Raw genomic sequence first — 21,167 nt, 5'->3', positions numbered from 1 at the left:
CCATCGCCGCCGCTGCTCTCCTCGGACGAGTCCGAGGAGTCCTCCTCGTCCGAGGAGTACTCCGACTCATCCGAGCCCTCGAGCCCGGAGCGCTCGACGGCCCAGATGTAGGTCCAGACCTCCGCGGCAATCCCCTGGGAGTCGTCTGAATCATCAGACGACGTCGGGGGAGAGACGGGAGCCGGAGATCCCTCGGACTCGGAGGAGAACTCCTCCGAGTACTCCGAGTCGCCGAAGTCCTCCGAAGGAGGAGTCGGCTCACGTTTGCGCTTGTCACCAGAGCGAGGAGAAGAACCGCTACCTTTCTTACTCTTGCCCATGGTGGCAGTGGAGGGAAGAAGAGGAGAGTAAGCAAGCAGCAAGAGATGTGAAAAAACCGGAGAAGCAAAGGCACTATTTATAGAAGAAGAAGGCAACCGCTCACCTCCTACCACGGTCACTGAACAGTCGCAAAAATTCAATATGCACTTCAAACCGTCTGAAGACACGTCAGGCGGCTGACGCCGCTTCACGCAACACAACACCCATTGGGACTCCAGTCAACTGCGCGGGCGATATGATTACACCCGCGGTCACATCAAATTACTACTCAGAAGCAGTTTGCTAAAACACTCAGCGTACCAAGCCGTCCCTTGCCCACACCCATTGGGGGGACGCCCAGGAATTATCAGTAAATTTTTCAAAACTGTCACATCCGTGCAGTGCATGCAATGAATACCTCAAGACAAAAGTGAGGTATCAGTAAGGATCAAAGGAAAGCCAAATATAGCCGGTGAAGTACAAGTCTGATCGACAGAAGCGACATGAAGACTAGCCAGGGGACGTCTACCGAACGTCCAATCAGTCGTAGATCAAATAAATTGCACCACCTAGCAAGGTATGGGCAGATCATGAACTCGGCCTCAAAGACAAAATACATGCTGAACTCTAAAGCACAATATCAATAACATAATGCTGACTTCTAAGGCATTCGGCAAGAAAAGAGGGTGATCCTCTGAAAAAGGGCACGAAATGAAGACCTTCGAGTGGATTATTTTCAAAAATCCACTCGAAGCTCGGGGGCTACACCCATTGGGTGCACCTTTGGTGCACCCAATGAATCGTCATCTCAGATCAAGACAATGCTGACCTCTAAATCATAGGGCAAGATCAAAACAAAGCCGACCTCCGACGAAGTAAAAGTGGAAAATAGAAGTGGTTTCTGATGATACTCGAAGTGAAGACCTTCGAGTGGATTGTCTGCAAAAATCCACTCGAAGCTCGGGGGCTACACCCATTGGGTGCACCTTTGGTGCACCCAATGAAGTTCGACAGTAAGAAATCGTTTTTACCGGATTATCCAGAAAGCACTTCCTGTTACAAACAAAGACTGCAAGCTGGACCTAAGATCTTTGGGCTGATTATTTCAAAATCAACCCAAAGATCGGGGGCTTGTGGGGGACAGATATCCCCGGGTCCACTGGAAGGATAAAAGACCTCACGAAAGGCCCAAGGGCCCAATAAATCGTAAGGTCATCCCTTCGTGGGCCTGGGGAGGAACGACCAGTGAAGCAGATTGACGTAAGGCCGGATCAGTGTGAGTCCAGACGGCCCGATGACTTCGAGCAAGTAATCACAACAGTGACCCGACCTTCCCGCACTGGAACCCCGTACAACGGAACCAAGTGGGGAGGGGTCGACGGAACTATAGGAAGATAGATTCAATTGGTTCACTATCATTTAGGTGCATGCCGTTATCATGTCCGCATGTAATGCCCCACGGTCGAATATATAAGGCCTAGGGGGCACCCCTTCAGAACGATCGATCTCACTACTCAGCCATCCACCCCAACTCTCTACGATCCTTACACTAGAGAGTTCCCTTGTAATCCGCCACATAAAACATTCCCGCCAGGACGTAGGGTGTTACGCATCTCTAAGCGGCCCGAACCTGTACATCATTGTTCACAGTTTCTCGTGCGCCCTGCACGAACCATCGAGCTACAGTCGGTAACACCGTCCTACTCCTAAAAAACACATTGAGGGGCAACCCCGGGTGTGCGGTCGGACCCAAAACACCGACATATATAAGTTAGAATATGTGAAACCCTTAACCTAATCATAACTTAGAAGTATATATAGAAGGGTTAGATGGACTAAACCCATTACAATAGGAATAATTGGAGAAATACAAGGAAATGTTGACTAACCCTAAACATAAGTCTAACACTTACATCGAATCTATTCACATAATAAAAACTCAATACTCTAAAGCTATGGAATCAAACCAAAATGTCACAGGTATGGCCACCTATAGTTGCGTCTGTACTAGCAATAACCTGTCTGAGTAACACTGACTGCCTTATCTCATCTAGGTGTGTTTGGTTCCTTTTACTAAAGTATAATATGTATCACACCTAATGTTTAAATAACAAATATGATTATTAAATATAGTCAAATTATAAAACTAATTTCGGAGTTGAAGACTAAATGACGAGACAAATTTATTAAAGCCAACTAATCCATGATTAGCAAATGTTTACATTATATGTGTGAATCATGGACTGATTAGATTTAATAGGTTTGTCTTATCGTTAGTTATTATCTGTGTAATTAGTTTTACAATCCAACTATATTCAATACTCTAAATAGCATCCAAACATTCACGTGACGGGACAAAAAGTTGAGTAGGCTGGAAACAAAAGGTCTGGAAATCTGAGGCACGCACTCACTCGACAGATAAATCTCATGAACTAATGAACCACCATACTCAATCACCCCATCAATTAAATTATAAATCGTCGAAGGTCACACTCAAACTCTAGAGCTGATCTATGTTGCGACTACTTGGTTTGCCATTCGAATGGTTGTTGAGTGAGCCAACCAAACAGGTGAGCCTACGCCGACGCGGCGCCACAGGCGACGGCCACCTTCTCCCGCCAGTGGATGAGCACGGCGACGGCGACGTAGTGCGTGACGGCGCCGACGAGCACGAGGACGTGGAAGATCTGGTGGCTGTGGCCGACGACGTCGAACACCCCGGGTCGCCACTTCTCCGGCACGCGGCTGACGTAGAACCAGGCGCCCGTGGCGTAGGTGAGGCCCATGACGACCTCGATGCCCAGCGCCAGGTAGCAGGCGGCGTGGCCCCAGTTGAGCCAGAGCGCGTGCAGCGCCGGGACGACGCCCGACAGGCCCATGGCCAGGAACAGCGCCGCGCGGAGGCGGCGGTAGCGCGGGGACGAGCAGGACGGGGAGAGCAGCGCGGCCACCACCAGCGCGCCCAGCGCCGCGATGGCGCACAGGTAGGCCGCCCGCGCCGGCGGGTGGCAGAGGAAGGCGTAGTACACCGGCGGCACGAAGGAGGCGACGATCATCACGGAGATGCCCGCGTAGTCCAGCTGCCAGAACACCGCGCTGGCGCGCCGCGAGTGGCACGCCAGCAGGTGCGCCGCCGCGCTGATGGCGAGGCACGACATGGCCCCCACCAGGAACACCGTCCGCGGCCACCGCGGCACACTGGGCAGCGATGCCCCGGCGTCGTCGTGCCTCGGCTGGCCCTGCAGGCAATAATAGGGCAGAGCAAGCAAGCAATCAGTCAGAGCAAACAGCGATGGCCACATTCACAACAGTGCCATGCCAGTGCTAGCTGTGCTGCTCGTGCTCAAAGCAGCAACAGAAAAGTCCCAGATTCTTTGCTGGGATTAAACTGATTCGCAGTAATCTTTTTACATATTGCATTTGGATATATTCGAATAAAAATGGCCTTTGTGCACTCGGGCGTTGATAACCAGCTTGGATTTGTTTTCTTATCACAACTGAGCGTGGTGACCATCCAAGTGGAGGTGGAGCCAAGATTAGCCAAGAAAAGCCTCTGCTTTCCATGCAGTTGTGAGGTGTCATTGTCGTTCCAGAGCACCGTATCCTACTATCATGGCAAGAGCAGAAGGGGCGTGTAATATCAGTGCTCCCAGGCTTAAGTAGGAAGGGGAAAGAGAACAAGAACAACTCATCATGTGAAAACTAAACACTGCTACACTTGTCATGCGGTGCTGAGATGTGCTCCTGCAGAGAGAGAGAGAGAGAGAGAGAGAGAGACTAACCATGTGGGGCGTACCCCCAGCCAAGTAGTACTTGTCTCACTGTCTACTGCTCGTGAACAGATCAAAACCCTGTCCATGTCTCTTTCCTCCTGCCGTGTCGGCAATACGGCACAGGTCCGGGCTAGATTACTTGCTAACACTAGTGTCATTTAGTTCTGAATAGGCATTCTACTGATGCAACCAGAACCATATAAAAAGAAACTCCTCAAACCTACTCATCGTTACGTTTCTGACGAAACAAAAAGAAGAATTAACAGCAATTTTAGAACCAACAACAGGGGGGTTTTAAAAATGCAGTACCCAAAGTGATGCAAAAAAAGAAATATACAGAGCGGCGGATGGAGTTGGTGATTAGATTAGATGGTCCCTTACCGGATGGTCGCTGCCCCATGAATCTAGTCTCACAACGAACCTGCGAAACAAATGGACGGTGTAAAGTGGGCCTCCCGTAAAGAAAACATCCAGAGTGCTAGGTTAGCGCTCTGCACAACCGAATCCAACCATTTTTTTTCTCGTCCCCTCCCCTCCCAAAAAAAAGGAATTTGCAGCGACCATTGACATCGCTATTTTCATACTGATCCACCCACTCTGTTGGATTTCATCGCCTACGCCTCCAATAAAAAGTGGCAGGGCTAGCTAGGTGGAGGAACCTTGTGCCCATTCTGGCAATTGTGCTCTCTCTCTTACTCACTATCTTTTCCACCCTCTCATGATAAAGATAATGACTTAACATGAATAAAATTTGCGTCTACCGTAATATAAGATATGACTAGCGATGGAACTAATTAAGAGGTTCATGTAAGAGTATTCTAAAGATAAAATATTTCAAGGGTTAAGCATATATATATATGGACTGTTGAATAATTAGACAAATTCCAAATTAAATTCCGAATATAAATCATGACCAAATCAGAAGAACTGAAATAAAAGCCAAATCAGATGATGCGTACTGATTAGACTTACTGATTGTTGGCGCGCGCTAGGATCAGCTGGGTCGACGATGTCGGAAGATCACGAGCAGTCGCGTGAAGACGCTTCCCAAAAACCTTATTCGCCCTCTCCCGGTGCAGGATCTAGAAGACGAAGGGTTCCGGAGACCTGCTCTCCTGATCGCAGATGCACCTCTGCGGTCGGGACGAAGGGAACTAAAAGGCGGCTCAGCTATGAAGAGAGGCGAAAGCGAACTGGGATCTGGGGATGAATTGGAGGCTGGCTGCCGGGCTCCTTTTATAGGGCCGAGTCCGCGACCCCCGTGCTTATCCACCCACGAAAATCTCGCAATCAGTTGAGATTTTGTAGCGATCGGTTAGGATAAGCGTAACAGCCAAGAAACCAAAAAATCAAACGGCAAAAGATAGCCGCGCCCCCGCAAGGCGAGGGGCCGGATTTCGGCGGACCATTCACGCGCATGTCGTGCGCCCGCGCCCTTCGCCCCGCCCCGGCCCGGCCCGGCCAGGCCAGGCGAGGCGAGGCGAGCGAGCGCGCGCGCGCGTGTGGCTCTCCACACTCTCTCCTCTCATCCATGACTTGGTGAGTGAGTGTGGCTTCCATATTTAAGTTAGCTCTACTCCACAAGAGCTAGCAATATGGTGCTATTGGTTCCACCTATCCCTTTGCCATCCACTTATATGGGCTTTTGAGATTTTCCTGGGATTTATTTGAATAACTTAATTGGGCCAAGCCCATAAATCCTAACAATCCCCCACCAGATCTCAAATGCCCATCTGCAGTTTTCGCCACTGTTCACTACTGTTTAATATACTAGTTTTTCAGCAGAGACTGTTAAGTTGAACTTCCGCCTAGAACTCCAAGTTACACCAACCCACAACTTGGACAATGGACTATGCCTTGAATTGCAAGTTTTGCGTGAATGGGTTTCACTTGAAGTCATGACCAGTACTTGGCTACCAGTAGTCCCCTTCTCGGGTGGAGCATATACGTCGTACTCCAAGGTCTCTTCATGAGTTTACTAGAGATCACCCAAATCTCATAGACTGCGACGTTAGACAGTCTAACTCATATAGGTGTGTTCTTTCAAAGAATGTTCTGCAGGACAACATCTTCGCTAATACAAGCCAACAGAACACATTAAGGCACAAAGCCAACCTGCCTTACAGCATTTGAGAGTATTGCATCTTTACTTAGAGAGGGTCAAAAGTTACTCTCCTCAGTTCACCAATGGCTTGTTCTTCCCAGGACCTAATTCACGGGATCTCCGATCACATAGACTGGGTTTCCACCATGGCAACTTTATTCGGGTCTCATACCCATCTCTCTCGATGCGATTTCTATCACATTACGTGGTAGTCCCTTGGTAAAAGGATCTGCCAGATTTTTATCTGTTGAAATATAAGTCACACTTATAACTCCGGAGTTTCTCAACTTTCTGACAGACTTCAATCGTCTTTTGACATGTCTTGATGACTTTCCATTATCCTTAGAACTCGTCACTTTAGCAATCACTGTCTGATTGTCACAGTTCATAAGGATAGCTGGTATTGGTTTCTCAACCACCGGCAAGTCCATCAAGAGTTCACGCAACCATTCTGCCTCAACGGTTGCTGTGTCAAGTGCAGCTAGCTCGGCTTCCATGGTTGACCTCGTCAAAATGGTCTGCTTGCATGACCTCCATGATACCGCACCTCCACCAATAGTAAAGACATAACCACTGGTGGCATAAAGCTCGTCTGCATCAGATATCCAGTTCGAATCACTATATCCTTCAAGTACTGCATGCTGACCAGAATAGTGAATTCCATAACTCATTGTACCTTGCAGGTAGCGCATAACCCGCTCAAGTGCATGCCAATGATCAGTCCCGGGGTTTGACATGAACCTACTCAATTTGCTCACAGCAAACGAGATATCGAGCCTTGTTGCACCAGCAAGATACATGAGTGAACCGACAATCTGAGAGTATCTCAATTGGTCTAAACCAATTCTCTTGTTCTTTCGCAGTGTCACACTGGGATCATAAGGAGTTGGAGAAGGTTTGCACTCAGAGAAGCCAAATCGCTTCAAAACCTTTTCAACATAGTGAGATTGCGAGAGAGTAATCCCACCATCTGCCTTAATCAGCTTGATGTTTAGAATCACATCAGCTTCTCCCAGATCTTTCATATCAAAACTCTTTGATAGAAAAGACTTGACTTCATTGATCACATCAATGTTTGTGCCAAATATCAATATATCATCAACATATAAGCACAATATAACTCCTTCGCCCCCACCACAGCGATAATATACACACCTGTCTGCCTCATTAATGGCAAAGCCTGCAGACGTTAGAGTAGTGTCAAACTTCTCATGCCACTGCTTTGGTGCTTGCTTCAGACCATACAAAGATTTCAATAACTTGCACACCTTGCTTTCTTGACCCTTTACTACAAATCCATCAGGCTGTTCCATATAGATTTCCTCGTCCAGCTCTCCATTAAGAAAAGCTGTCTTTACATCCATCTGATGAACAAGGAGACCATACGAGGCAGCCAAAGAAAGTAGTACTCGAATAGTGGTCATTCTAGCAACAGGTGAGTAAGTATCAAAGAAGTCTTCTCCTTCTTTCTGAGTATAGCCTTTAGCCACAAGCCTAGCCTTGTACTTTTCAATTGTACCATCAGGCTTGAGCTTCTTTTTAAACACCCACTTACAACCCACGGGTTTGCATCCATAGGGTCGATCAGTGACTTCCCACGTACCATTTGAAAGAATAGAGTCCATCTCATTATGAACTGCTTCTTTCCAATCATCTGCATCTGGAGATGCAAATGCTTCGCAATGGTAGTAGGAGTATCGTCCACAAGGTACACAATGAAATCATTACCAAAGGATTTTTCAACCCTTTGTCTCTTGCTCCTTTTAGGAGCATCATTGTCATCCTCCTCTAGGACAATTTCATGTGTCTGTTCAAAACTCTCAATAGGTGTATTATGTTCAGGAATTATCTCAGAAGAGTATCTAGAATTGCTATGAATGTCTTTCATTGGAAATATATGCTCAAAGAAAGTAGCATCACGTGATTCCATAATAGTATCAACATACACATCAGGAACTTCAGATTTAACTACTAAAAATCTATATGCTATGCTACACGAAGCATATCCAAGAAAGACACAATCCACTGTCCTTGGACCAAGCTTGCGCTTTTTATTAATTGGTACATTGACTTTCGCCATGCACCCCCAAGTGCGCAAGTATGAAAGTGATGGTTTTCTCCTAACCCACTTCTCATAAGGGGTTTTCTCTTCTTTGCCCATAGGAATTCTATTTAGAACATGACATGAAGTCAGGACTGCCTCCCCCCACCATGCCTTAGATAAACCACAAGTGTCTAACATGGCATTCACCAGGTCAGTCAACGTACGGTTTTTCCTTTCATCAATCCCGTTTGACTCGGGTGAATAGGGAGGAGTCCTCTCATGAATAATGCCATGTTCTGCACAGAAATCATCAAAGACTTTGGGAAAGAACTCGCCACCACGATCTGATCTAAGACGTTTGATCTTTCTCTCTAGTTGGTTTTCAACCTCAGCCTTATAGATTTTAAAGTAGTCTAAAGCCTCATCTTTAGTTTTTAGCAAGTATACATAGCAAAATCTAGACGCATCATCAATCAATGTCATGAAGTATCTCTTACCACCTTTTGTCAACACACCATTCATCTCACAAAGATCAGAATGTATGAGTTCTAGTGGTGCCAGGTGTCTCTCCTCAGCAGCCTTATGAGGCTTTCGAGGTTGCTTCGACTGCACACAACTATGGCACTTAGAACCTTTGACTATGGTGATATTCGGAATTAAACTCATGGTTGCAAGCCGAGACATAGAGCCAAAATTAATATGACACAAACGAGAATGCCAAATACTCGCAAGATCATCAACATTTGCACAAATATGGTTCACAGACTTATTATTGAAATCTAACAAAGAAAAGCGGAACAAGCCTCCGCAATCATAGCCTTTACCAATAAATTGTCCAGACTTGGACACAACTAATTTATTGGACTCTAAAACTACCTTGAACCCATCTCTACATAGAAGGGTTCCGCTAACGAGATTCTTGTGTATAGAAGGGACATGATGCACGTTCTTCAGCTGCACGATCTTTCCCGAAGTAAACTTCAGATCCACCGTGCCAGTGCCATGAACAGAAGCATGTGACCCATTCCCCATTAGCACGGAAGAATCCCGGGCGCCCTGATAAGAAGAGAACAAGTTGATGTCAGAACACACATGAACATTAGCACCAGTATCAAGCCACCAGCTAGGTGATTGAAATACTGAGAAGATGAAAGGTAAATTACCATACCCTTTGTCTTCCTCATTGCTAGCGACCACTGTGTTGACATTGCCCTTTTTGCCACGGCGATCCGCTCGATCGGGACAATCCTTGGCAAAATGACCCGCCTCGCCACATGCGAAACATGTCAATTCAGCCTTGTTCTTCTTCTTCTTGAAGTTGGTAGTTTTGTTGGGCTTGTTAGATTTTGGCTTTCCTTTGCCCTTGTTGTGGTTCTTCTGAACCATGTTGGCGCTGGAGTGGCCCTCGCCTCCTTTAGATCCCGTGTCCTTAGCCCGAGCTTTCTCCTCAACATCCAGAGACGCTATCAGATTTTCAACTGATATCTCCTGTCTCTTATGTTTCAGAGCTGTGGCGAAGTTCCTCCATGTAGAAGGCAACTTTGCAATAATGCATCCGGCCACAAATCGGTCAGGAAGGACTATCTTAAGGTGGTCGAGCTCCTTGGCTATACACTGTATTTCATGAGCTTGCTCTACAATAGAGCGATTATCAACCATCTTATAATCATGAAAGCTCTCCATGATATACAGGTCACTGCCAGCATCTGATGCACCATACTTAGTAGTAAGTGCATCCCACAACTGTTTCCCGTCTGTGTACTGCATATTCGCATCAACCAGACGGTCAACAAGGGCGCTAAGAACGGCTCCCGTGAACATAGTATTGGCATGGTCGTACTCTTTCTCCTGTTCAGGAGTCAGTGGACCCTCAGGTCTGCCTTTACTAACATGGAAGACATTCATAGCAGTAAGCCAGAGCGTGGCCTTGACTTGCCATCTCTTAAAGTGCATACCATTAAACTTTTCTGGCTTCAGCGCGTCGGCAAAAGCAGCCATAGAAAAACTAGGAAATTGTCTACAATAAGGTTTTTGGATTGTTGAATAATTAGACAAATTCCAAATTAAATTCCGAATATAAATCATGACCAAATCAGAAGAACTGAAATAAAAGCCAAATCAGATGATGCGTACTGATTAGACTTACTGATTGTTGGCGCGCGCTAGGATCAGCTGGGTCGACGATGTCGGAAGATCACGAGCAGTCGCGTGAAGACGCTTCCCAAAAACCTTATTCGCCCTCTCCTGGTGCAGGATCTAGAAGACGAAGGGTTCCGGAGACCTGCTCTCCTGATCGCAGATGCACCTCTGCGGTCGGGACGAAGGGAACTAAAAGGCGGCTCAGCTATGAAGAGAGGCGAAAGCGAACTGGGATCTGGGGATGAATTGGAGGCTGGCTGCCGGGCTCCTTTTATAGGGCCGAGTCCGCGACCCCCGTGCTTATCCACCCACGAAAATCTCGCAATCAGTTGAGATTTTGTAGCGATCGGTTAGGATAAGCGTAACAGCCAAGAAACCAAAAAATCAAACGGCAAAAGATAGCCGCGCCCCCGCAAGGCGAGGGGCCGGATTTCGGCGGACCATTCACGCGCATGTCGTGCGCCCGCGCCCTCCGCCCCGCCCCGCCCCGCCCGGCCAGGCGAGGCGAGGCGAGCGAGCGCGCGCGTGTGGCTCTCCACACTCTCTCCTCTCATCCATGACTTGGTGAGTGAGTGTGGCTTCCATATTTAAGTTAGCTCTACTCCACAAGAGCTAGCAATATGGTGCTATTGGTTCCACCTATCCCTTTGCCATCCACTTATATGGGCTTTTGAGATTTTCCTGGGATTTATTTGAATAACTTAATTGGGCCAAGCCCATAAATCCTAACATGGACTACACTAAATTTTAAACAGCTATTTGGTTTGCAAAGAAACAAAAATATCTTGCACGTCATATTTTGACAATGGAAAAACATACCTCCCTCCGTCCCAAAAATATAGTTCCTTCTAGGCCTCTTTTTTCATCCATATTCGAATAAATGGAATATATGAATGTAGACATACATATAAACCACATTTATAGGTTAATTAATGAATATATGTTTAGTCTAAAATAAATTATATTTTGGGACATAGGGAGTAGTAAGTAGTAACAGTCAATGTTGCACCTATTCCAGCTCAAGAGTTACCTATGCACATATTTTGTTTGTATGTGGCTCGCCACTATAGCTCTAGTGACGCCACAAGAAGCATCCGCAACGTCATTTGCCAGCTAGTACGTGTGAGCAGATTTGTCGAGACCGAAGGACTTTTGTGTAAGGTTCGGCGACTTGCAAATGCAAGAAAAACGAGGGAGCGCCACAGCAAATATCTCACATGGTAGACCCTTTCAAGGTTCTTTGCTAGCGCCCGATAAACACGCAGGAACAGAGCATGAGGAAAGAGTAGACGTTCATTTTTAGACTTTATTTGGATGTGCATGTATCTAAAGTGGATTGGAGTGAAAATTACGCATACATTGGATTGAGATAGACAAACAGGCATGAGGCATCAGGAAGTGCAGAAACGACGGCACGCCGATGCACGTGCATGTACCTCATGATACCCGGAGCGGCACCGTCGGCGGCCTCCTTCCGTCCTCCGGCGACCGCGAGCGCTAGGAAGAACAGGAACCCTCCCAGATGCCTGCGTGGACAAGGACCAAAAGAAAACCAAGAAGGAACGGATCAGCCACCATTCGGACGGACGGACAGGGCAGGGGGGAGACGGACGGGGAAGGGGGGCACGCACGTCCAGACGTTGAGCGTCTCGTTGTGCCAGGCGAAGGCGCTGAGGAGCGCGTCGCGGACGGGCCACTCGGCGCGGTAGTGCCCGCGGATGTACTCGTTGTCCTTGAGGTACTCCGGCAGCTCCTCATAGCCCACCAGGCGCGGCCGCGGCCGCCGCCGCGCCTCCGGGCTCGCGCGCGCCATGGCCTCCTCCTGCGTCTTGCTGGGGCCGCGTCTCCGCTTCGTCGGGGCAGTCGCGGCTCCCATGCGATGGTTGGGGTATACCTGGCTTGGCCTAGCTATGCGCAGGGGAACCCGGAGCTCGCGGCGAGGGAAGAGGACGAGTCGACGACGGGGGTTATTGGTGGCAAATCTTGGTGAGGACTGGAGGGGTGCGCGGGCGTGGGGCTACTGACCGTGGCAGGGCCGAGCCGGGCACATGGATTTCCTCTGTCGCGCACGCTTTGCCTCTGCGTTTCTCTGGACACTAGAGAAGGGAAGACAAAAGAGAGACAAGGCGTTGCCTTTGCTTTTAAGTACTTAAGTTTTAATCTCTCTATTTTTAGCTTAGTATATATATATATGATTGAAACTTAGGTCGAAAAACTTCTTTTGTGATAGATATAACAACATTTGGATAAAACCTAGTTTGCATATTCTAGTTTTACTTATTTTGCATATGTTTTGTTTTAGTGAATTATTTGTGGCTTAGATTAGCGAAGTTTTTAGAAGTCCTAATTCAACCCCCTAAGTTGTTGTGTTCCTTTCACCCTGTAAAAAGGCTTTGGTAGCCTGGCGCACCGGACTAGTCCCGTGGTGCACTAGACCAGTTTTCTAGAGAGGGCTGCAGAAGACGCCTGAAGTCTCGGGCACACCGCCCAGTCCGGTTTGCTCTAGACTGTCAAGGTGCAACGGCTATCTTAGGATCCAATAGGCGGCACAATGGCTAGCTGATGTGGCACAGGGTCCGATGTCACCTCAGATGGAAGGCGCCAGTTAGGATCCCAAAGATTGGGATATAGGATCCGGTCTGGTGTGCCCACAGAGCAGATCTCGGTAGTTTCTCTCAATGGCTCTTTGGAAGTTTGAGGCAATAAATAGACCCACAAACCAGCCCCCTAAGGGCACCAACTCATCCAAGCTAGTGTTTTCATTCCTAAGCAATAGAGAAGCACATCAAAGTGATCCAAGCGCCCATATTCGCGAGAGAGAGCTCTGCTATTGTTTTACGTTTGTGTTCTTGATTTTTTTTGGTATTGTGGTTGTGCTTTTATGTGTGTTTCTCCCCCCCCTTCTTGCTTCCATTGGAGTTCTAACTCGCATTCATTAGGTATGGCTAGCAAGGGTCTCCAATCTCTGTGGAGTACCTTGTGTGAGGAAAGACCAACAAAAAGGAACTGAGGACTCAAGCTGATCCATGATTGTTGGATCACTTGAGAAGGTCAAGAGAGACCAAGTCCTGTGAGGCTCCTCAACGAGGATGTAGGTTCTTCGGAACCGAGCCTCGGGAAACAAACTATTATGTCTCGTTTAGGGATGGCAATGGGTACATACCCGTCGGGTAGTACCATTTCATACATGTACCCATCAAAAAAAATTCTACCCGTCGGGTTACCCATATATACTCGCGGGTATAAAATATTACCCGTACCCGCACGGGTATTTTTACCCGTCGAGTAACCCGTACCCGCTAGGAAAGTCTTAAATTCCAATATACCAATCACTCAAAATATTAAATAAACATACAAAAAAAACTTCAACTTCACATATAACAAATCATATGATCACATATCTTGGTATCTAGACAAATGATAGCTAGAGAAGGGTTTTATTTTAGCTAAGATGGGCTCTATTAGATGGTTATAGTGGTATTAATGCAGGTATATTTTACCCATGGGTAGATGGGTATGGGTAGTACCAACCCGTACCCGTCTACCCAACGGGTAGAGGTTTTTACCCATTAACATACCCGCGGGTGGAGAAATCATCTCGTACCCGCCTTCATATTAGGTAAAACCCATCGGGTATTCGGGTTTCAGGTACCCATTGCCATCTCTAGTCTCGTGTTATTTACTTTTTGTAATTTATTTTCTTCTCTCTCTAAGTTCTTGTTATTATCTTCACTTGTGATATTGCTCTTAAATAAACTTTGCAGCCAAGATTAGCATCAAGTGCAAGAACTTTCCTCGTTCTACTTGTTCTAGCTTTTCGAAAGTTGCCTAGAGGGGGGTGAATAGGCAAGAGAAAACTTTTTCAACAAAAACTAGAAACGAACTGGGTAAAACTAGTTCAACCAGTGTCAAAACCGGCTCAACTAGTTTGCACGAGCTCAACTAAAGAATGAGATATAAAACTGAATTGATCTCGAAATTCACCCAATTCACTTTGTAAATGAGATGTCCTAGATGATCCACAGGGTTCAAAGTAGTAGATCTAAAAAGGGCACTTCTCAAAATCCACACACCAAAAAGATATGAACAATTCTTCCACGGAATGGTGAGAGAACGATGAACACGAACAAACACAATGAACAAGAACACAAGAGACACAAGATTTATCCCAAGGTTCGGTCACACCATAAAAGGTGCGCTACTTCCTCGTTGAGGCGCCCACAAAGATCCAAGTCTCTTTCAACCCTAATCCTCCGTTCACCGACCACAAAGGTCAAGCCCACACACTAATCTTTGCTCAAACGAGCGGGTAATACAAACTTTCTTGTGGTATTCCACAAGATTTGGAGACTCACAAGAGACAACTAGTCGTCTAGGAGCTAGAAGCTCCAAGAGTAATGAATCCACAAAGAACTCGATGTAGTACCAGAGCTCGAATGAAAAAGAGCAAGAGGGATTTGGAGATGAAGCACAAAAACTGTAGCTCTCAATCTCACTCAAAGATTTCTCTCCAAAGATTTGAAAAGGGAGAGGCAAGAGGTGTGTGAGAGAGAGTGGGAGGTGTTCCTCAAGTTAGAAATGGTGTTCAAGTCATGCTCTTGTGTGGGGAGTGGGGTAGGAGTGCGTATATATAGGTGGGGCTCCAAAACTAGCCGTTGGGCTGATTTTGCTGTGTAGGACCGGTTGAACCGCCCTTAGGGCAGGTTCAATCGCCTAGTGGTCAGACTGACAGCCACTGCAAGTCAGACTGTTCAACAGGTCCTGACACCGGTTGAACTGCCCCTAGGGCAGGTTCAATCTCCTGGTGGTTAGACTGACAATTAGTCTGCTAGTCAGGAGGTCAGACTAGTCAGTTGACCCTGACACCGATTGAACCGCCCCTAGTGTCAGTTCAACCGGTTGACCAGTGAGGTCTAGGGAAAAACCCCGATTGAACTTTCCGTGGACCCTGGTTGAACTTGTCTGGACCCCGGTTGAACTTGCCCTAGACCCCGGTTGAACCTGCTTGGACCCCGGTTGAACTTGCCCTGGACCCTGGTTGAACCTGCTTGGACCCCGGTTGAACTTGTCCTGGACCCCGGTTGAACCTTCCTGGACCCCGGTTGAACCTGCCTGGACCCCGGTTGAACTTGCCCTAGACCCCAATTGAAGTGAAGTTCAACTGAAGTTGAAGAAGCTCAACTACAACTGAAGACACAGTTGAAGTGAAGTTCAACTTCAGTTGAAAAAGCTCAACTGCTTTTCAACAAGAACACTCTCAGTTTCTCAGTCCTAATAATAGTCATACAAAGAGTGTCCAAGGGATTTTGGTTTTTCGAAATAGCTTTTGAATATAGAGGCTTCAGCTTTGGCAAACACCAACCTTCTTTTTGGATCACCCTTGATAGTACGACGATTTCTATACTCAAGTTAAATAAAATATAATTAAGTAAACTCCTTAAGTAAATTGGTGTCTCATGTGTGATTTCTCCATGGCATTGCTTCAAAAGGATCAAAAACATCTTTGTCTCACCTTTTGAAGCAAACACAAATCAAACCCTATGACTTGTAGCATTTCACCATATATGAGTTCAAATCATGGCTTCAAGTCACCTTACTGATGCATCAACATATTATAACTCTTCATAGCTGATTAGTTCATCAACTTAGTCCAAGTCCTCTCATCGTCACCTTAGCCATGGTACCTCGGTCCATAAGTCATCGTTTGGCCTTCACCTTCGCTTGTGTAACACCCCTGGTGTTACAAGAACTAAAACTTTGGCATGACTTCATATGAATTGGCATTTCATTCTATATGATACACCTAGGATGCATCCACTAGGCTAAAATTTCAACACAAACATGTGATGTGATGCTCTGACTTGGTAAAAGGGATTCTTGACCCTAGGTTAGAGTATCTCTCCTTAAGGATTAGGGACCTATGGCCTTGTGAGATGAGCACTAAGGTATGATCTCAACAAGTTGGTAGAAGTGTTCAAGAAGGGTTAAGCTTAGAGAGCTTAAGTGCCACATGTACCCTAGAACACTCAAAACCCTAATTTGGAACCCTAAAACCCTAATTAGTGCCCTATTGGGTGATTTCAAATTCTATGCACTTTTAGTCAAAAGTGTATACATCAAGATGATAGAGTAACAAAAGTCACACAACTTTTATGTTTGGGGATTTCCAAGTTTTGTGGTGAAAATTGGAGTAAATTGCAAAAAGGTCCAAGAGCACCCTTGTGCTTAAACTCTGAAAACAGTGTCAACATTACAACTTCAAGCCTCTGTATCTCTTGATCTATGAGGAGTTTGTCATGAGTCACCACAACAAAGTTGTAGAGCTACTATAGTAGTTTAAGTTTGATTAAGTGACCTAGCCCAAGAAGGGTACAGTAATTAGAGTAAAATGCCCTAGAAGTCAGATTGTCAGTCATAAGAATACTCTGAACCTAGCTTAACAGTGGTGCTGGTCTGACTTTGGAGTCAAGTTAAAGACGGTTCAGTGGGGTTAAGCCCAAGGTCACTGTGACGAAGTTGAATACTATATATAGGAGTATAACTTTGTTAAAGTAAGGTTGGCATGTTGTTATGTGGAAACTGAAGTAAAGGTGCCTCGAAGTGGCGCTGTCAGTCGCTCTGATGGAGGGGAGGCGCGGTCACTGCATTTGGTTATACTGAATATGAGGTTCAGTGTTATTAAGCCAATTTTGGCATCACCATGTGCTTAATCCATGGAGATTTTTGGCATGGTCATTATACCAAAGTGGAAGAGTGTTGATTAGTGTACCCCTTTCATGAGGACCAATTTGCAAGTCGTTACACGAATCAAGGCATAAAGTTCATTCGAACTCGGGCTGTCAGGCCGGTGAATGAGCCATTCAGGTGAACAGTGCTAAACTCGATCCAGAGTCAGATGCACTGCATCTCGCCGCCGTCGTTGATCGGCGTCGTGATACGCGCAGAGTTCTGGATGGGTGCTCGACGTGCATCTATTCGTCGTGATCTTTGTGGACTGAGTAAGATCGACGTCGTGGCGCGTGAACGCCCTGGCCGCCACGCGATTGTTGGCCCTTATGACCGTACCGGGTCACCGACGCCGCTTCCCTCCGTTGGTCCATGAAATCGCCGAATTAACCACATCATAGCCATGGCGAGACGTGTCTGGTCTCTAGAAAAGAATCGTGCTCGGCGTCACCCGTGAAGGCCAGCGAGGCTCGGTGAAGCTCATCGCCTGTGTTTTCACCGTGGGTCATCGGCCCTTTAAAATTCACTGTGTCCCTATCCCCGTCATCCAAATTGACCGTGCACTGATCTCCACCTCCCAGTTACAGAGCTAACAACCCACCAACCATCCCTTTTTGTCCACCATCGACCGAGATCACCGGATTTCCCTAGAAACGGTCATCGTCGCCGCCGTGGAGAGTCTCTCCGTGGCCAGGTCAGATAGAGCAAGTATTCCATTAATTCTGCACCGTTCGAACTTCCTCCGGTGCTATGGATGCTCATCGATCCATTTAATTTAATGTCAGCACTGTTACCTCATCGGAACAGCTCTTCGACGTTGGAATACTCTGCCGTCAGACATCTCAACGTCGACCGCCCTCTATGTTCTTCGTCCAAGCCGTCCCACTACCGTTTTGGGCTTCTGGTGAGTTCTTAATACTTGTTGTGCCTATCAATTAAGTTCTATCGCATTGTAGCTCTGCAACCGAGCCCGGCAAACCTCGATGTCTGCCACGAACCGAGTAACCTAGACCGTAAGCCGTGACAATCCGATTTTCTGTGGGATAGTGGTCGGTTAGGCCCAGGGAAAGACCCGGAGGGCTCGTCACCTCGGGAGAGGGCTGCCAACGGTGAGTTCCTGAGGCACCGGCCATGTGCTCGACGCTGCGCTCGTCGAGGACTCGCGATTGTGAATGAAGTGAAGGGGAGGGTTCAGATGTAATGTGAGTGACACGTGAGAATAGTACCAGAGGACGCTTCACGATTGTTTGAAACCCTAGGGACTCCGACACAGAATGACCAACGCGGGCGCAGGCGCACTCGGTTTCGGCGCGGGTTTGGGCCGGTCGGACTAAATTGAGCCCGTTACTATACATTTTTTTTCTTTTCTTTTTATTGTTAGCTTAGGAAATCCAGCAAAAATAGTAGAAAATTAATAAAATCGTGAGACCAATTTTGTTAGATTCCTAAAATCGAGTAGTATTCAATAAAAATAATTTCAAGATTTTTTATTTCAAACCTGAAATTGTGTAACATTTAAATGTGCTTAAATAAAATCCTTTAGAATTTTACAAATAATTCAGTAATTCCAAAAATCATAAAACTTTTTGGGTAGACTTAATATGATGGCCAGAAACCCTGAGTGAAGTTTGAAATAGTTTGGACACTGTTTGACCAGAAACCCAATAACTAGCTTCATAGGATTAATTATCTAATACTAATCCCAGAGAAACACCTAACTAGGAAATCTTAGTGATTGATTTGTACCGTGAAGGAAAGTTGTATTTAAGACACAACTTACTATATTTCTATTGTATGATTACATATTCATGACATAGCTTAAGCATTCATGTACATGTATTATCATATATAGAACACGAGGAAGAATCCGTAGTAGAAGAAGAAGAAGTCTCAAAAACTGAGAATCCTCCAGTGGAGAACAACTTTTATTTCGACATCTGCAGTGTGGAAATAGAAACTCCTGCAACACAAGGCAAGCCCCAGTGCATTATCATTGTTCCTTGTTGTTTTAAAATCTTTATCACCTTATATGATGCATTATATGATAGGGATTGGGTGTTAAACAGTTGATGCATTTCCTTCCTTGGGAAAATTGGTTACCATTCCTTATTTACCTGTTTTATTTAAACAAGTTTTCTAATGCTTAGTATTGCTCTATAAACAAAAGGTTTTGTTTTGAAAACGATGATGCTTCACAGGGGATGGGGAATTTTACAAAGAAAATACTTATCATGGTTGATCCATCACAACCATGATGGGTTCAACATCTGAAAAGTGTACCTCTATCAGCTACCAAACTTTGGGTTTAAATGATAAAGACGAGATCGGGTGGGTGCCTTGCATGAGAAGGGAGTTTCGGTGTAGTGTCTCCGTCTGAGTCGTTTAAGGACCGAGCCGATGTAGGCCTGCTGATCGAGGACCTTTTAACTGGCCATATGCCTCGTCATGGGTAAGCTTTGCCTCCGTCGGACCAATACCAGAATGGCTACCACACAATGGGAGTGGAGAGATGGCGAGAGTAGTGTGTACCCTCTGTGGCAAGAGGCTGGATGGTGGAGTATCTGTGCTCTCGGTTGGTGTGAACTCATTCTGGTCTTGAGAAACCTGGGTGCAAGTTGATATATGCAAGGGTTGAGTGCTACATATGTCGTGTGGTTGGAGATCCCCAGCTGGGTAATAATCGATTCGGATCGCCGTTACTTCTCGGACATGAAGAATTGGTCACTAGCCTACACGTAGCCACAAGTGAACTGAAGGGGTGATGAAAAGATGGCTAGGATAGGCCAAGTGCTTGATCTAAGAATAGAAAAGAATCTAGATGCAGGTCATTACTTAACCTGATAAGTAAAATGAATTCTTAAGAATCCACTCATAGTAAGCTTTTCTACAAAAAGAGTCTTTGAATCTTGATAAGCTTTACCTTGATACCCAAAAGCCAACATATCCTTGAGAGTCTTTTTCCTTTGACGGATAAGAATTGCGAAAGTACACTCCGTACTCAGGGTTTTCAAACCCATGTTGTTGTAGGTGATGAAACTGTTGAGTTCTGTTGTTTCTGTTCCAAGGTGGTTCCAAAGCAGGATGAAGAAAACTAAGACCTACCTAGGGAAGGTGTTTTGCCTTCCTATGATGTAATAATAAGTTTAAGCACTCAGGACCCAGTTATGTAATAATCAACTCTTTCTATATTTTACTTATGAATGTAAATTATGTTATTGTAATCCTTTCTGCTTACTCCGATGATGTGTAATGTTTGCGTTATGGGATAAGCGCTCTAGGGCGATATGATGGAGATACAGGTAATTGGACCTGCCGAGCCATTGAGAGCACCTGCATGACTGTCTGAGGTCCTTAGGAGAAGGACATCTGTAGGTGGGCCTAATACCTTGGTAGGTTCCGTGACATCCTGGTTCCTCGAAGCCCTTTCCTTGCTATCTTCACCCTATCAAGCCATTCTTGAGTCACATCATATTGAGCATCCATTGAGAGAATCATTTCTTCAATATTGTGAACATGCTTGAATGTCATGTAGATATAAATGCTAAGATCAATCAAGCTCTAGTATGATTCTCATAGACGTATATATGGACTAATAGTAATATGGTCAAGTCAATTCACGATTGCTCATATCTGTGACACCCCAGGTGTCTATTTCGTGTTATGTCGGGAGATTTGTCCTAATCTCGGATGCTCAGTGAAAATTTTTATTTCCTTATCACAATTATCTCCATTTATCAAGTTACTCATGAATGTTTCACCAAATTTGGAATTATTCGATCTCAAGAACAGCCAAATTTGGAGCTTGTTAAAACTTTTATTTCTCAGAGCAAATGCAAATTAAAAGTCAATATCGTCTCGTAACTCCTATCCAGACTCATTTATTCGGACTCTTGACAGTTGTGATATTATCCGATCGATGTCCGAATTCGTTGTCTCGATAGTCGGTCTACGTCCAAATACTTAATCTGAATCCGCATTCTCCCGCAGGATCTCTTTGTGTGAACCTCTAAATAATTCTTATGCAAATCGACTTGTTTTCTCTATATCATCATTCATCTCTATCTATCAAGTGTATCTAAAG

General features: G+C 45.9%; 1 protein-coding gene across 1 annotated transcript; it reads right to left on the bottom strand.

Moving 5' to 3' along the window:
• Nucleotides 1–2,647: 2,647 nt before the first annotated feature.
• Nucleotides 2,648–12,316, bottom strand: LOC100276544 (uncharacterized). The gene is given in 4 exon segments (NM_001150307.1): nucleotides 2,648–3,539; nucleotides 4,455–4,494; nucleotides 11,797–11,886; nucleotides 11,992–12,316. Coding segments are annotated over 4 exon segments (1,038 nt in total). The 5' UTR covers nucleotides 12,237–12,316; the 3' UTR covers nucleotides 2,648–2,876.
• Between the last annotated feature and the right edge of the window lie 8,851 nt (nucleotides 12,317–21,167).

This window comes from Zea mays, chromosome 5 (assembly GCF_902167145.1).
Source record: "Zea mays cultivar B73 chromosome 5, Zm-B73-REFERENCE-NAM-5.0, whole genome shotgun sequence".
Taxonomy (NCBI): Eukaryota; Viridiplantae; Streptophyta; class Magnoliopsida; order Poales; family Poaceae; genus Zea; species Zea mays.
Note: the sequence above shows the minus strand (reverse complement) of the source record. Positions and strands in the feature narration are given on the sequence as shown.